We start from the raw sequence: 18,159 nt of genomic DNA, 5'->3' as shown, positions 1-18,159 counted from the left end.
GTATGCTTTGTTTTAGGTGTATATTCAAAGACTATTGACTCCACATAATATAATTTTAATTCTTAATATGGTATTTGCAAGAAGAATGATAATTATATATTATTTCATTAATAGATGTTGGAATGTCAAAAAGAGAAGATGTGAGGGAGTGGGGCTAGACAAATATTAGATGGTCTGGTATTGACAGTGATACACTGGATTGACACATCTGGCAGCTAGTTTGAAAATTCACTGACAGGCTATACCTAAAACTAGATTGTAAGTAGAGGTACAGTTAGATGTTAGGTATCTCCTATTTAAAATGCAGAAATTAAAAATGAAAAAAACAACCTGGATCTTTTTTTTTTTTTTAGTCACAGCATATTCACAATTAAAATATTACAAATTGAAGATTCTGAAATATCTCGTGTACTTCGAGTCAGTGAGTAAGTTGAGTGTTCTTTCAATTGTAATTATTTTGTATTGCTCCGAAAAATTTTTAAATAATTACTTTGTTGTGGTTTGGTTGATTCAGATTGTCTTTATGTGATCTTGCTGGCTCAGAACGAAGCACAAAGACACAGAATGAAGGTGAAAGGTTAAGAGAGAGCGGGAACATCAACACTTCTTTATTGACTTTGGGAAAGTGTATTAATGTTTTGAAGAACAGTGAAAAGTCAAAGTAAGTGTTATTAGCATATGAAGTATTTAAGCTTCCAATTTTGCTGTTTTTAGCAAGTACTTTTGTCTGTAAGGACAATATGGATTATGATTAAGATACTTAGAAAATTCCAAAAATTTTTTCAATATCAGTGACTCATTAATTAAACTCAGTGTTTTTCTGTGGCAGTATATATTTGATGGACACTTGAGACAGTAAGGTTTTCATGATGCTGGTTTAGCATCTAAAGCCACATTTTTCTTATGAAATTACTGTGTGTTCTATATCGAAAAAAATTTTGAGCATTAGTTTTTTAAACTGAGTTATTACTAGACCAGCCTTTACCATTTCTAGTTAAATTGTGTTTTTATGTTCTATATGAGGGAAGTTATAATTATTCGATACTAGGGAACACAGCCAAGTTAAATATAATCTTTACATTTTTGCATAGTGGATTATCTTTAATTTTATTATCAGCAGTGGTATTTAAAGAAAATAAACAGAACTTTTATACATGGGATTAATAACCAATCTAAAGTTTAGGTTTATGATAGCTGGGTGAATTATTTCTTTGTAAAATTATGCAGCATCTTTACTTCATACAGTTTTTTTTTTAGCTAACTTTAAGTTTTTGAAAAATTTTTCTATAGGTTTCAACAGCATGTGCCATTCCGGGAAAGTAAGCTGACTCACTATTTTCAAAGTTTTTTTAATGGCAAAGGGAAAATATGTATGATTGTCAACATCAGCCAGTGTTGTTTTGCCTATGATGAAACACTCAATGTATTAAAGTTCTCAGCCATTGCACAGAAGGTATAAATCCAAATTTAGACTAAAAGTTTTTAATTGCCTCTTCTTAGAATAATAGTATTCCTTGAACTGCTTTGTACTTGTTATTGTAAACTTGGAAAATAATTGAAAAATCAAATACTTGACTAAGTATAAAGTCATGATAAAATATTGAGAGTTGCTCTGAAAGAAGGAAAATGACCTTTAGTAGTAAGTGTTAATCAAAAACATGTTATAAAGTAAATTTCCTGGGGATGAATTATCTGCTCGTCTGTTTATCTCACTCATTTAGTCGTAGCTAATTAGCAAGCCTTTGCCTGGACTAATACTAAGAACTTTACCTAGGAATGTACATTTACTATCCTTTCATGTATAAGTAGTTTTTTTCTTCTTGCAAGTTTCATTTAAGGATGCTACTTTCTTTGGCTACTTAGTTTTAGTACTTAGGTTGTCATTTAGTCGACTTACAAAATTAAAATTGGTTACAGCAGACAGTTCTTGCTTTTGATGTCTTAAAAATCATGTTGGATATTTTAACAGGTTTGTGTCCCAGATACTTTAAATTCTTCTCAAGAGAAATCTTTTGGACCAATCAAATCACCTCAAGATATTTCAGACAGTAATTTGGATAATAAAATGTTAAATGTCAAAAGAACAACAATTTCGTGGGAAAATAGTCTAGAAGATTTGATAGAAGATGAAGATTTGGTCAAGGACCTAGAAAAAACTGAAGAAAACCAAAATAACAAAAGCATGGAAGCTGAACTTGCTGATGAAGATCTAGATAAAACGTTAGAGGAAGATAAGGCTTTCATTAGATATAGGGGGAACAGAGTATGTATTAAGAACTCATACTTTTATGTTTGGCTTAATTTTCTGTGTTCAGGCTATGAATTCTATTTGAAGGGGGTTTGTTTTGTTCTGAATTTGAGACAGGTTCAGTCTCACAATGTAGTTCATGCTGGCCTGGAACTCACCTTGTAGCCCAGCTGGCTTTGAACTGGAAGCCATATTCCTGTCTCAGCTTCTTGAATGAAGAGATTATAGGCATAAACCACCAGAAGGGCTACGGATTCTTGATACTCCCTTCCTCCCCCCAACCTTTTTTTTTTTTTTTTTTTTTTTGAGATGGGTTCTTGTTATGTGTCTTAGGCTCTCAGCAAATTAGCAAACACCTGGACTCAAGTTCTGTTTCCCTTAAGTCCCCCAGTAGCTGAGACTATTGTAATATCTCAGTCTCTTCCCCTTTTATTTTAAACAGCACACTGAAATATTTTTAATATCAGCATTATTTTTTGAAAGATTTCAAACCTGAGGAAAGATGAGCATAAATGATCACTGATTTATCTTTTATCTGGATTTGTCAGTTGTTAATCTTATATATATGTGAATATGCAGTTTTTCGTTTTATACTGTTTGAGAGCAAGCTTTGTACATGGTAATACTGTGAAACTTTCTGTATATATTTCCTCAACATAGTCGTTTTTCTGTAGTTCATTTTCATATCCAAGAAATTAAACATTAATATAATAAAGTATTTCCAGTAATGCCATTGTACCCTTTATAGCCACTTTATTTTCATCTATGTCTAAAATCAGCATATTACTTTTGAGCATCATAATAGTAATTTTGATTTAGCATTGACTTTTTTAAGTAAAGGATACTTGTTTTATATAGAATATTCCAAGTCTGGATTCATTGATTGCTTCAGGGATGTATATTATATATGTGAAGTTGTGAATGTCTTTTTGCATCACTGCAGAATATGATGTCTGATTTCTCTTGGAAATGCTAAATTTTGCTTACTTGGTTAAGGAGTAATCTACCAGATCTCTTTTCCTTGTAAAAGCATTGTAGAATGAGCCTGCAAATGTCCTGTACCTCAGTACCCAGTGATTTTAGCATTTTCCACCATATTTTCAGTTTACAATATAAAGTATAGTTCTCAAAACATCTACCCAATCCAAGTAATTCTGTTTCTTCAAAAACATATTATTGCTAAGGTAAATAGGTTTAATACTGATTATTTCAGCTTCTATTTAAATATAACTCATATATTTAAGATGTGTTAGTCTTGAGATATAGGTCATGTTCATATTATCTGTTCCCCTCATTAATTTACATAACATATATATATATACCTATACTTGTATCTCTCTCTCTCCCTTTCTCTTATAATGCATAGATCAAACTAGGTCTCACACATGCTAGGAAAATGGCCTACCACTGATCTGCATTCTTAGTGCACAAAAAGTGGACTAGAAACACTGGGAAACCTATATTGATAGACATGTTTTCATGTGTTAATATCTCATGTATTACAACACCCTTTGACTTACAGAAGTCCAAAGCACAAGTATATGAATGGTGTAGTAAATTAAATGTTCTCATTTTAATAATTTCCATCACTGTTCTGCAGTCATTCCTGCTCTTACGTTGTTTAAACCAAAAATCAAAAACTTCAAGTGCTCTATGTCTCAGTTACCTGGCCTCAATGTGGTGGAATCTTCCTAATTTGGCCTTTGTAATATAGTGTGTACCTCAGTGACAAAGGAGACATAATAGTCCTGTTTTAGTTCTGATCTCTTCAGAGTTGTTTTTATATAATGTTGGTTAAATAATGTTGGTTAAACTTCTGAATATACTAGGGTTATATTTTTTCTTTTTTAGGGAAAATGTTTAATGCTACAGTTTATATTGTATTTCATAGGTAAATACACATCTTTTTATTACTAGATATTTATAATTGATAAATTTGCATTTTTGTTTAAAATTTGACTTTTTTTGGTATCGCTGGAGGTCAAACCCTGGGCCTTTGGATGCTATGCAAAGTGCTGTAATGCTGAGCTGTTTCTCCAGTACAAATATGTGATTTTAAAAAGTAGAAATGATTATACATTGCATGCATACATAACATTTTAATTAGCTATTTGAGATTATTAAAATTTGTTACAAATTTTGGGGCAACTGACTGGGTCTCCTGCCAGAGAGAGGCACTTACCAAGAGGGTGGACGAATTGCTTCTTTGCGTAGCCACCTGGGTTCCACCATGGCTAAGACAGATCTTGGTCTGTTAGAAATTTTGATTTTGGGGGCTGGGGATTTAGCTCAGCGGCATAAGCAACTGCCTTGCTAGCAGGCAGTCGTGAGTTCGATCCCCGGTACCGATAAAAATGAAAAAAAGACAAAAAAAATATTTTTTTTTGATTTTGCACATTTATACTTAGAATGCATACAGCTAGAATAGTCAGAGCCTTTTCATCAAAAACTATTAATAATGGTAAAAACTATTGGAAATTACTAAAATAAGCCAGTTTCTCCATAGTATTACCACAATCATGTAAATTTAGTTTTTGTTCATTGTTTTAAACAATGGGAAAGTGTGTCATTGTTTAAAATTATGTGAGTATATATTCATGATAGAATATTAAAAAGAGATTCTTGGGGCTGGGGATTTAGCTCAGCGGCATAAGCGCCTGCCTTGCAAGCAGGCAGTCGTGAGTTCGATCCCCGGCACTGATAAAAAGGAGAAAGACAAAAAAAAAAAAGAGAGAGAGACTCTTGATCATTCGTGCTAATACATTTTTACTATGCATTAATGTTCTATGATCCTTTTCTCAATTAAAAATAAATTGAGAAAAATAGAAATATTAATATGGTATCGTTAATCAGAGTGATATGTTACTATATCAATACTATAATTGAACCAGTTCTATAAGTTTGGCTATTGAATTGGGCTTCACTTTTTTTAAAAAATACAATTTCTACCAGTAACAGTATCACTGAGGCCAGGGATTTAGCTCCGTGGCATAAGAACCTGACTGGGAAGTGTGAGGTCATGAGTTCCATCCCCAGTACCATAAAAAAAAAAATCACTGAGATGAGTATTCTTACAGCACAAATGCTGAGTTGAATTATACAATTATTTCCTCAATATAAGTTCTTAATAGTGGAATTTCAAAGGGTATTTTTGGCGAAATATTTTCAGATATAAAGAATTGAAAGACAAGCCTTGCACAAGTTTATTGTTGTTGAGAAATTTTAGTGAGAAACTTTTAAATTTTGGTACGGGGGATCGAACTCACGACTGCGCACTTGCCAGGCAGGTGCTTATGTCACTGAGCTAAATCCTCTAATCAGAAATCTTTTTTAAAAAGTGTCAGAATTCAGAATGTTTTCTTAATGATATAACTTATGAATCTATACTGGCCGTATTAAATGTTATGTACTCTTATTCATTGTTGATATTACATGATATTGTATGTTTTCAAAGATATAGAGTTTTATTTACATCTTAATGATTATAAATTAACACAGTAATTTCCTATAATATCTCTCTGGCCTTTTGGTTAAATGTCAGCATGGTTTTTAGCAATTTCTCCGCTCTGTACTATGTTAGACTTTCATAGGCCACTTTTAAACGTAACCATTAGCAATTGCCATGGATCTGAATTTTACTTTCCCCAACTATGAAATGGGAATGCTACCAATCTCATTGAAGATTCTGCATGTTAAATGAAACAAAATATGAACTTCTACAAAATAACTCTTGGTGTATAATAAATACTTAAATTTTACTTGTTTTCTTAGTGAGCTGGTCAGTTACTGTAAGTCTTTTTTCTGTGTGTATTTCTAAACTGTGGGAGGGTTCACTTGCTTTTTCAGCTTAATTAGTTTCCAAAATGTACAATTTTTGGTGAGAATATTAATAGTATAAAAATGATACATATTTATAACTAAGTGGAAACAGCTTTATCTTGGAACATTTTCACAGTATTTCTTTTGAGATGTGCTTGATATTTTCTAATAATATTTATATATTCTAGAAACTGTTGGATTTAATAGAAGATTTGAAAACCCGACTAATAAATGAAAAGAAAGAAAAGTTAACACTGGAGTTTAAAATTCGAGAAGAAGTTACACAAGAGTTTACTCAGTATTTGGCTCAACGGGAAGCTGATTTTAAGTAAGTTATTTCTGTTATGACCTGGTGAAAATTGACAATATTATTTACTTGTCCTTTTATTTTTAACCTGTCTTTTTGTGTTATATTAGGTGTCTTTATACATGCCTCAAAACACATGTTACTAATTCCACATTAGACTATTTAAACTTGCTTTTAGTGTATAATGTACTAAAAAAAAAAAAAACCAGTGTATTGCCTTCTGTGTTCTTGATCAGATTAATTTATTTTATGAAGGGAAACACTTCTCCAGGAACGAGAAATACTAGAAGAAAATGCTGAATATCGTTTGGCTATCTTCAAAGATTTAATTGACAAATGTGACACCCAAGGTGAACCAACAAATGGAATTTGTGCCACAAAAGTTGAAAATGAAGTATGTTCACTGAAATATTAAAAAAAAAAACTAGTGATACCAGTATATAGTATACCACATCAGTAATGAGAAATTTACAAGTAAAATGTTACTGTAATGTAGCTTTATTGTGATTAGGTATTTTAAGTACTTTAAGTACTTTAAATATAACTTCTGGCCTTGGAAAAGTTTATATTGCTGTTACAGTTCTTTTCCATTTTGATATTGCATGAGTTACTGAATTGATTTTAGGGAGATAAGAGTCCTTTTTGCCTGAATGTGTCATATTCGTGGGTTTGTGTAAAAGTTTTTTCAGTTAAAAGTTTTAAGGTTTAATGAACCTATAAAAATTATTTACTTGCTGCTCAGATTTTAAAAAGTTTAATATATATAATAAATAATCAACATTATGCTTAAACCAAATTTATTTTCTGTTGTGAAATTGATCATTTTTGGGGATGTGGGAAGCTGTATTCATTTTGGATTTTGGTCACTCAATATAGAGGCTCAGAACAATGACATCCAGGCTTTTGTTGTCAAAACCACTATGGTGTGACCTGAACAAGATTTGGAACATAGATTGAATTGTGAAAATAGAGGCTTATTTCTTGGATTATTCTAAAAAGCCACTTAGGAATCATAAATGGAACTATATCTGCATGTATCATAATTCTTCTATAATAGTTTGTGATGTTTTTATAAGGGAATATAATTTATGATACATAAAACAGAAAACAAATAATAAAGCAAAAGCCTTTTAAAATTTTAAGTTTTGAAATTTTTTCTTGTTTTGAAAACTATATATATCAGGTGACACCACATTTAAGGGTTAAATCCACTGTTAATGTTAGACGTGGTTTTTACGTTTTTAGGATGCATATAATAATGTAGGACTTGAAGATATTATTGGTTCTCTTCAACATGATGTGACTGATATTAAGAAGCAGGCTGAAATTGCTCACTCATACATTGCATCTCTTGCTGATTCCCAGGAAGCTGTTGCTTGTTTGCAACTAAAATTTAATGAAGTTAAAACTGAATTAACTAAAACCAAAGAAGAATTAATCAAAACTAAAGAAATGTTAAAAAAAAGTGAAAATGGTAAGCAGATGTATTTTACCCTTAATTAGATATGATAAACACATAAAAGTATAGTTGGTAAGTGTAAGAGATTTCTGCAGTTTATTTAGTATAGCGACCAGAAAATTCTTTAATCTAGGCAACATATTAATATTTTAACATTTGTATTACTTTAGTAATTTACTACAAAATATTTTGCCTTCATCTTCTTTTACACCAATATTATAGAAAAACTTCTAAAAAGCTCTGAAAATTAATTTTATAAATAAATGTAAATTCTGGAAATTGTAAAGGTATAAATTTTATTTCTTCTAGTTTTTGCAGACTCTTACAGTGTAGATTCTCTTCCTGGGCTTGTAAGGTTTGGGATAGAGTAACTCTTATGGAGTGGTTTAAAACAGTCTGTGAGATTAATGTGCATATGTTTATGAGTTTTAAAAGAAATGAAATAGTCTGCCTTTCTTTTGTGAAACAAGATGAGTAGTGAGTAGCAGGTCAGTGGTGCTTCCACATTATGAGATGGACTGAAGGACACTAGCTCCTTTTCTTTTCTGACATTAGTGCCTTTTTGTTTACTAGTTAGCATGTATTACTCAGTTTTGCCCTGGATTTTGAATATGGCTTTTTCTGAAACTTACTGTCTTGTGGTTGAATTAGCAGACGAGTGTTGTGCCTTTTTTATGCTGTCAAAATCTTTTCTCTGTGTAACACTATAGCAATTTGTGTTTTGTAGTTTTTCATTGATCTGTTTTTAGATGCTTAGCTATTTACTTTCAGTGTTCTTTATTTTTTCAGAATCACAGTCATTGGTTCAGGAGCTCAAGGTGTCTAATAAGGTAATATTTCTAGATTTATTTTATTTTAGTAAGAAACTTAAGTTACAAGAAGACCATGCATTATAACTATGTATGTTTATTTAATTTTTAAAAGGTAACAAATGAAGGTGATTTGAAGACTTGAAAAATGTAAATATCTTCATATTTTCAGTGATAACCAGTGGTGGAAAGTTTCTGTAAATTTTCAAGGACACTTAGGCATATATAGAATACTCACACATCTTTTAAGAAGTTTCATCAAGTGGAAGTTTCATCAAATGTCTTGCTTTTTCTCCTGAAAGATCATTTTGGAACCAATTCTTTATAAGCACATGATTTATCTCATTGTTTTGCTAGGTTTCATGCTGTTGATTAGATATATTTAAATAGCATTTTACCTAAAATTACTAAATGTTTTAAAACATGGAATAAAACTGAGCATATTACAGCATGTAAATGAAGGTTATTGCTGGAGGGTCCCACTGCTTTGCAACTTCTAATTAGATACCTTAACTGGTTGTAGATAGACTTGACATCTATAATTCTAAAAATGAAATTAAAAGTGTACTTGAGCATTAAATCTGTTTTTTTCTCCTCCAGTATAGACATTCTTATTATAAATTTATTCTTCTAAAGAGCTGACTATTGTAAGATAATTGGATATAAATAATTCAAGATCTAACATCTAGTATGTAAAAAAGTAATCCAAATAATGTACTTAAAAGATTTAACACTTAAACAATTCCTTTTTCTTTATTTTTTCTTGTTATAAAAATAATCGCACAAACTGAATTACATTAAACTGAAAAATAGAAAGTAGTTCTTATAATCTCTTATCTAAAGGAAAAAAGAGTCAGTTGTAGCATTTAGACTTTGACTTTATATACATATTTATATTTACAAAATATTTAATATTTGCCTCGTACTTTTTTCCGTTTAAATCTCAGAACAATTTTATGATATATATGTGATATTAATTTTTGTTTTTATAGAGATGTCAAGTGACTTGTTTAAGGGACACCACCGATGGTAGAGGAGCTAGGACACAAACTCAGGCAGTCTGTTCCAATTTTTTCTTTCCTAATAATGTTGCATTGCTTCTCTTTCCCTTGTGTATGTAGACATGTTTTTTATTTGTAGGAAAAAATAATATTATGCTACGCATAGCATGTTAATATTAGTTATTTTTATTGTAAAATTGAAAGGAATTCTAAAACTGCACTTTTTGTATTCTATCACAAAGTACATTTATTAAGAATTCAAGAATTGATAGAACAAGTTAAAAAAAGGATACTATCAGCAAATTTCAGCATCTAAAGTCTCATGGAAAGCACATTTAAAGGCAGTTAAACTTTGAGAAAAACTTATTTATGTCTTGGTCCAAAGTCCAATAATTTAAAATAACTTGTGTAACGAAGACTGAATTTGCTAAGAATGTGGAATGGCTTATCCTGGCATTAAGTTCAGTTTTTCTTACTTTGAGAACTTAGAAGAATTTGACCTCTTGAAAATAATCATCTCAAAAACTTATGTGCCTTCCATATAAAAGAGAAAAGAATTGTCTTGTTATTTTTTGGTTGCTGAGGCAAAATACACAACCCTCAAAGTTAGAGGAGAAAAGATTTATTTGAACTCAGTTTGTAGAGGTTTCAGTCCATAGTCAGCTGCTTCCAAGACAGGGTGGCTTGGCAAAGGAGAAACAGTTCATGGCAGGCCAAAGTAAGCTGAAGATATCAAGCAACAAATCTTCTTTTATCCTTTCAGACTATCTGTCTTTTGGGTACTGCCACCCACACCCAGGGTGGGCACCTTTAAGCCCAGCATCATATTCTTAATCCCAGAATCACACACCCCACATCTAGCCCTCTCCAAAAAGCTCTACCAGTGTCCACGTGTAGTTTCAGGGGGACATCTAGATGTAAGACTATGTAATTGGAAGTTTAGGCTGCAGCAAATTGGAAGAGGAGCTCTGGGGTGAAAGTAAGTTGGGTATACTTAAATAATAATGGATCATAGTAAGCAGAAGTAGTGGTGTTTTTTTTAAACTTATTTTCATTATATGCATTGTTTATATGCTTGCTATTCAAGATTATTTTCTTTAAAAACTTACGCGCCATAATATGTAAAGCTTTTAACGGTTTTTAGCTTTTCATAAAGGCAAATTTAGGTAATTTCATATTCATTTGCTTCGGACCAAGGTGAAGCAGTTAAATTTCCTTGGAATTTTAAAGCCAGTTTCTAATACTAACAAGGATTTCTTCAATTTTCTGGAAATTAAATGAGATGTTCTTGTTTTTTTTTTATGAGGCTGGGAATTGAACCCAGATGTTTACATGTGGTAGGTAAATGCTCTGTTGGTGAGCTATACCTCTAACACGGATGTGTTATTGTGGCCGCAGAGGTAAAAGTAGAACATTCCATATGAGTATCACATTGTTATCTCTAGTAGCAGTTCTTTCTTTTGGTATTTAAATATGTTACTCAAATAGGTTTCCTGACTTTTTTGAACCTGAACTGGGAGAAATACCCCTTTTGTTGTAAGGTGAAGGAATAAGGATGATAAGAAATAATTTGTTTCAGGCAAGAAGCAATTATTATCTATTGTTTGCTAAGTATTGTGCTAGATTATGGCAAACATACAGCTTAATAAACATTAATCCATTTGACAATCCAGTCCATTCCCTGTCCCTACCCCCTGAAAGAAATAGGATAAACTCAATTACAGTGCACTGTGCAGTGGTAGTTAATAAGGACAGGAAGCTGAGAGCAAATATGAATTTAGGAAGTACTTTGTGGAGATGAAAGTGATTGCATTGGTTACAGCTGAGTTGGCTAAACCATAGTTAAGGTTCTCATGTATGGTAAGGAAAGTAAGTAGCTACATTTATTGGAGAACACATGACAGCAGGAACAGAAAGAAGGCTGAAGGGAAAAAGAAAGTGAAGGGGAAAAGGGACTCGAATATGGAGAAAATAAAGGGTCCGATACTTTAGGCTTCCAATATTTATAGTCAGACACCACTGATCTTAAGACGCCTCCCACTGTCTCTTTCACTGATGCCAGCACTCTGCATGATTTCGTAAATTTAAACCTGGATAATGTTTAGTGTGGTCCTAAATTTAAACACAAGTAATCGTTAGGCTGGTGTAGCATTTATAGTTGAATGAAGGGAAGGTGGTAACTCAGGACTTTTGTTTCTAACTGTATAAATAGAGCCTTTATGACTAGGTAAAATTTTGCCAGATGAAAGTTAGGGGAACAGGTGGTTGGTAGCCAGAAACAAAGGACAAGAAGGGAAACTAGTCTTTTGATTGCATGAATCAAAGCCAACTAGGGATAGAGGTTAGTATAAAGCATTGCTTAGCATGCACGGATTCCTGAGTTTGATCTGTAACACCATAATAAAGTAAACAAAAACAGTAAAGTTATGGAAATGAGAGATCTTTCAGTCAAAAGTATAGTTTATTATTCAGGAAGAAAGTTTAGAGCAAAGATGATAAATGAAGTTGTGAATTTTTAAAAAGGATGAGAGGAGGTGTAAAACAATACAGCTTTAAGTAATTTCAATTATAAAACAAAACAATTGTTGATTTTAGAGTAGAACGTTGAAGTTTCCAATAAAAGTAGAAATAATTTTGGTTAGTGCTTTCGTATTTTTCTTTTGAAAGCAAATTGTGAATGTGATTTGAGTGATTTTAGGGATGTATATTCTCTAGTTTTCCCCATATGTTACTCATTTGCCAGAAGCACCAGTTATTTTAGGGTAGAACTTAAGAAATAACTTAGAAAATGTTTCAACAAGTTTGAAAGTAAAGTTCTATGGTGTACTATGAAGTTACTTACGTAGCTTGTATATTTATTGTAGCTTTCTGTATATGAATTAATTTTAATTAATTTTGCTTTAGGACAAGGCTGGTATATCTTTAAAAAACAATAAATCAACTTGTCATGAAACTGCTGAAATTCCTGAGGGCAGTAAAACTAAAACCTGTTTAGAAAGGAAAAGAGTAAATGAAAATGAACTTCAGCAAGATGAACTACCAACGAAGAAAGGTAATAATACTTCAGCTTCTAGTAGAAGGCTTTTAAGAAATTCAGCCAGGCATGGTGACACATGCTTGTAAGGCCAGCACTCAAGAGGCTGAAGCAAGTGGATTGCTCCAAGTTTGAGGCTAGCCTGGGGTACATAGTGAGTCTAGTGTAGCCTGAACTATATATAGCAAGACTCTGTCTCAAAAAAAAAAAAAAGAAAAAAAAAAGAAAGAAAGAAAAGAAACTAATTCCTAAACTAATAAACAGAAAAGTTTCAATTAGCAAGGGCAACTTCTTTATCCAAGGAAAAATCTTGAGAAAAATTGTCATAAGTTTTCATCTTAACACATTAAAACTGGTGGATGGATATTTTAAAACTTAAATTTTAATATTTTTACATATTATCCTTTTTTTTGTGTGCCTATTTCACTCTACTTATATAATTGTTAAAAATCACTTTTATAAATATAGTACCTATTTCACCAAAATCTCTCCATATTGTTTTTTTTTTTTCTTTGCATTTTTTTATTTGGAGAAAAAAGATAATTGACAATAGCATTCTTTGTTTAACATAATAAACTTATCTAAGTTGTATTTAAGAAGTTAGGAGATAGTCTGATAATGTGTATATTGAAGATTGTTTTCAAAATGTATATAAGTTAGTGGACAAATCTGTGTAAAAATAAAAAAGGGGAAATCATTGAGATTTCTAGAGTTTAAATAATACTGAAAGTTACAAAAGTTAAGTAGAAATGGCTCGTAGTATGGTAACTGGGTGAGTTATGAGGAGTCCCCCAGAGTGGATGGAGATGGGGACTTCAACTCAATTCAGCCATTAGTTAAGGTAACCTGTGTTTACTGATTTCTATCACAGAGAAAGAATTTTCAAAGCATGTCAGTGAGAGGCATAAAGACATTTAAAAACTGCCCACAGAAGAGAGTGCAGGCCTTTAAGAGGGAGATGCATTAAGGTTAGGGGCTGAGGATTTTACGTTTACGTGGTGGCTTAAAGATGGGTGATCTAAAATGAATATTCTTAGTGTCTGTTAGACTACCCTTTTGATGGGCTATGTGAGAATGCAGATCATTTACATGTGTTTGTAGGTGGGATATCCTTCTGTTTTCTGTGGTAAAAAGCATAATTTACAGGTGAAAAGTAGGCTGTCAGGCTTCTTCTGTCTTTATAACTCTAAGAAGCCATTAGGAAGCCAAGCACAGTGGTGCACTCTTGTGTGTAATCCTCCTCTGCAAGACTGAGACTGGAAAGATCACAAGTTTCAGCCCAGCCTAGGCAACTTTGAAATTTAATGAACAAAACATAAAAAAGGGCTGGAGAAATAGCTCAGTGTGAAACCCTTAACTTCAGTCACCAGCGTCTTTTAAAAAAAAAAAAAAAAAAGATTCTCCTCCCACTCCCAACTTTTTAGGGAGTGAGTTTCCGGAAAAGTATTTTTTAGTAACTTTTGTATCCTGAAGTTGCAGTTTTTCTTTAATGGATATCTTTGTCTTCTGTCTCCCTATATTTATTTATTCCATGCCATTTGAGCATTATTCAGATAGCTACCATCATTTTGCTGTATGTTTTGCTAACTGTCATTACCTTGTAGAGCTATAGTTTTCGTATGAATGGCCTTACAACATATTTTGAAACCTGTCTTTTTTCAGTCAATAACTTCTTTTGGTTTTTAAAAAAGTTTATTTTCATATGTCTAAATATTGACTTTTAAGGTAATTTTTTGGTTTTATTAAAATCTGATGGATTAATAATAATTTTCCTGTTTTTAAAGGACTTCTGCTTGTTAGTTCATTTATCACCAGTGAGCAAAAGAAAAGTAAAGAAATGCAACAGATCATTTCAGAAGATGAGGACGATATTACAGTTTTACAAGAAAAGAATAAAGAGCTTAAAACACTTGTACTCCTTGTTGAGAATGAACTTAAAAATGAAAAGGAGGAGAAAGAAAAATTAAATGAACAAGTTGTTTGTTTGCACCAGCAACTTTCTTGTTCTGAAAAAAAGAATTTAACTTTAAGTAGAGAAGTTCAACAAATGCAGGCAAATTATGACAGCATAAATGCTGAACTCAGTGTGCAGAAAAATGTAAATCAGGAACAGGAAGAAAAGATCATGAAATTGTCAGAGGAGATAGAAGTTGCTACAAAAAACATCACAAGCAATGTTTTACAAATAAAATTAATGCAGACAAAAATAGATGAACTGCGTTCACTTGATTCAGTTTCTCAGATCTCAAACATAGATTTACTCAAACTTAGAATTCAGTCAAAAGAGTCTCAGGAAAAGAATTTCCCTGACACACAGTTACACCTTGCAAGTGATAATTTTTTGGTGAATAAGCAGGTTAAAGAATATCATATTCATGAACTCAGTGAGCAAAATTCTTTCCACTCTAGTATTGAGGCCATTTGGGAAGAATGTAAGGAAATTGTGAAGGCCTCCTCTAAAAAGAGTCAGCACATCCAGGAATTACAACAGCAAATGGAAAAATTACAGGCAGAAATAAAAGGTTATCAGGATGACAACATTGTACTAAAAGTAAAGCACAGCGAGATTGAGAATCAAGATAATCTCATCAAGAAAGAGATTGAGAATCAAGAAAATCTTATACAGCAGCTGAAAGAAGAACTGCAAGAGAAAAGTGTTAGTCTTAGTGTTCAAGTACAGCTTGTAGCTGAAGGAAAGAAAGCACTTTCAGAACTTACACAAGATGTTATTGGTTATAAAGCAAAAATACAGGAACTTGAAACAATCCTAGAGACTCAGAAAGACAAATGTAGTAATGTAGCCAAGTTAGAGCAAGACATTTCAGCAAAAGAATCTGTCATCTTAAAGCTAGAAGAAAAGCTGAAGGAATTTCAAGCAAACCTTAAGGATTCTATCAAAAATACCGAAGATTTAAGTAAAAAAGAAGTTGTGTTGAAAGAAGAAATCACACAGTTAACAAATAATTTGCAGGATCTGACGCATTCACTTCAATTAAAGGAAGAAGAAAAAGAAGCTAACAGACAAGAAATAGAAAAGTAAGCTCCATCTTCTTTAAAACTTTTTAAAAAATATGCATGGCATTTATTTTTCTACATAGTTCTTAAACAAGTAGATGGGTATAATTTGTTAAAATGGAGGGACGAACTTGAACTGTGGTAATTCAAACTTTTAGAAACCAATGTTACATGCAAATCTCTTAAAAAATAATCACCTGATGTCTTCTCTGAAGCATTCATTCCTAGTTTGTGCATTCAAAATTTGTTAAAAAAAAAAAAAAGTAATTTTGTAATGATTGCTTTCAGTTCACAGAGAAATTATTGCTGTATCACTAGAGAAAAGTGTTTTATGTTTTATAGATTGAAAGAAGAACTCTCTGCAAGCTCTGCTTTTGCCCAAAGTCTGAAAGCAGATCTTCAGAGAAAGGAAGATGATTGTGTTGAACTGAAAGAGAAACTGACTGATGCCAAAAAGCAGATTGAGCAAGTACAGAAAGAGGTAGGTTATATGAAAAGTGTGCACCCGTCAGATGGGTAAGATCATTTCTCATATTTAGAAAATTTAGACAGTAATTTTAGGACTGCCTAGAGGATTTATCAATTTTATAATATTTCTTAAAATGCTGAGAACTGTTATTTCATAAAAGGAAATTTAGCCATCATAAGCAAACTGGCGAAGACCAACATTAAGAAAAACATGCGCTTTAAGTGAGATTAAAATCTTTCTCTTTCTTTTCTTGAAATCTTTCAGCCTCAGTCTCTCAGATGCCATGATTACAGGCATGTGCCATCATGATTTTTTTTTTGTTGTTAGTTTGTTGTCTTTTAAGTACTGCTGCTACATTCAAGTTCTTCAAAAAAAAATTAAAGATCAGCTTCTGTTTGCAGGGAATTTTAAGACATTCTGCAATATGACTTAACTTTTTTTTTGAGACAAAATCTTGTTCGGGAGCTTAGGCTGGGTTTGAACTATGTGGCCCAGGCTGGCATTTGTCCTCTTGCAGTTCTCAGCCTTCAACTTTCCGAGTGCTGTGCTTATAGGTGTGTTCCACCACTCCTGATTAAGTTTTTATTGAATTTAATGACTCTGAATTTGAAATGTACAAAGAAAAATTTAGGGAGAGAGAAATCCTTCCCACTTTCTCCCCAGCCATCAAATGTCCCTCCTGGGCATTAAATGTTATTTTCTTGCTCTATACTTCCCCCTCTCTCTTTTGCTCTATCATTTTTTGTTCTGTAAAAAATGAAACTGTCTTATAAACTTTTTACTTAATAGTACATATGATTTAAGTTGTATCTATAATTTTTCTAATACTGTGCTAAAGGACATCTTTGAACAAGTGGCTCTGAATTTTTATTTTATATATATTTTTGTTTTGACTTTTTTAGACAAGATCTCGCTGTGTAATCAAGAAGGCTTTAAACTCACTATGTAGCTCAGAATGATCCCAAAATCATGGTGATTCTCCTGCCTCAATTTCTGAAGTGCTGAGATTGCAGGATTGAGCCACCACATCTGGCTAGACTAAGAATTTTAAACAAAAAACAGTATGAAAAAAGTATTTTAATTTGCTTTGTAGGTATCTGTAATGCGTGATGAAGAGAAATTACTGAGGACTAAAATAAATGAGCTAGAGAAAAAGAAAAACCAGTGTTCTCAGGAAATAGATATGAAACAGAGAACTATTCAGCAGCTCAAGGTAACAGTTTTATTTTAGAAGATGGTTTAAATGCATTCTGTTGTTGTATTTTATTATCTAATTAAATACCAGTATTTAATAGCAAATTCTGCTTTGTCTGTTTGTTTTTCTTCTGTGGTGTTACGGAATGAACTCGGGGCCTTGCCCGAAAATGCCATACTACCAAGATACACTCCCAGGCCAGACCTTTTCTAAGATCAAAAACTAAATTACTTAAAATTAAGTAAGTTCATAGTAACTGGCTCCTAATAAATAGAATATGGAAAAGAAAAAATAACTATTGTGAGAAACCTACCAGATAACTACTTAAAGGAAGTATTCAAGAATTAATATATCTAACAGTTAGTTACATTGATACCATATGTACTATCTGATTTAATTTGACCAAAGTACACATGCCTTTTGTGCTGTTCTTTCCCCAAATTTATAACTTCAGTCTATTCATGAGTAAGCATAACACAAATACAAGCTGAAGATGTTTTCTGCAATACTTGACTACTATAAAGTGTCTAGGTGATTAAAGATGGGTAGACTGAAGAACTGTCACAGATTTGAGGAGACTAAAGGAAAAATGAAGACTGTATGCAGTGTTATCTCGTGAGATCCCAAGACAAAAAAAGGACAACAGTGGCAAAACTGGTGCATTGTGCAGTCTGTAGTAGAATTAATAGTATTGTACTGAGGTAATATTTTGATTTTTTATAAATGTATCAGGTAATATAACAGTAGGAGAAGCGGAGTTTCGGTTTAAAATAATTTGCTGTCTTTGCAAATTTTGTACACAT

At 32.2% G+C, this 18,159-nt stretch overlaps 1 protein-coding gene across 3 annotated transcripts in view; it reads left to right on the top strand.

The window, feature by feature from the left end:
• The window catches only part of Kif20b (kinesin family member 20B), a 51,643-nt gene that overhangs the window by 10,754 nt on the left and 22,730 nt on the right, over window positions 1-18,159 (top strand). For 2 of the 3 annotated variants that reach the window (XM_013157046.3, XM_013157047.3), the window contains 12 exons: window positions 354-425; window positions 515-661; window positions 1,291-1,453; window positions 1,970-2,263; window positions 6,256-6,395; window positions 6,630-6,768; window positions 7,620-7,848; window positions 8,623-8,663; window positions 12,548-12,695; window positions 14,462-15,713; window positions 16,035-16,173; window positions 17,255-17,374. In XM_013157046.3, the coding sequence (XP_013012500.1) occupies window positions 354-425; window positions 515-661; window positions 1,291-1,453; window positions 1,970-2,263; window positions 6,256-6,395; window positions 6,630-6,768; window positions 7,620-7,848; window positions 8,623-8,663; window positions 12,548-12,695; window positions 14,462-15,713; window positions 16,035-16,173; window positions 17,255-17,374 (2,884 nt within the window). The remainder of the gene's footprint in view (window positions 1-353; window positions 426-514; window positions 662-1,290; window positions 1,454-1,969; window positions 2,264-6,255; window positions 6,396-6,629; window positions 6,769-7,619; window positions 7,849-8,622; window positions 8,664-12,547; window positions 12,696-14,461; window positions 15,714-16,034; window positions 16,174-17,254; window positions 17,375-18,159) is intronic. The other variant, XM_013157048.3, reaches the window with a different exon arrangement.

The sequence above is a fragment of the Cavia porcellus genome, unplaced genomic scaffold, assembly GCF_034190915.1.
Source record: "Cavia porcellus strain 051 isolate PalLab524CR breed Dunkin Hartley unplaced genomic scaffold, mCavPor4.1 scaffold_28, whole genome shotgun sequence".
NCBI lineage: Eukaryota > Metazoa > Chordata > Mammalia > Rodentia > Caviidae > Cavia > Cavia porcellus.
The sequence above is the reverse complement of the archived record's forward strand: the minus strand, read 5'-3'. Positions and strand labels throughout refer to the sequence as shown.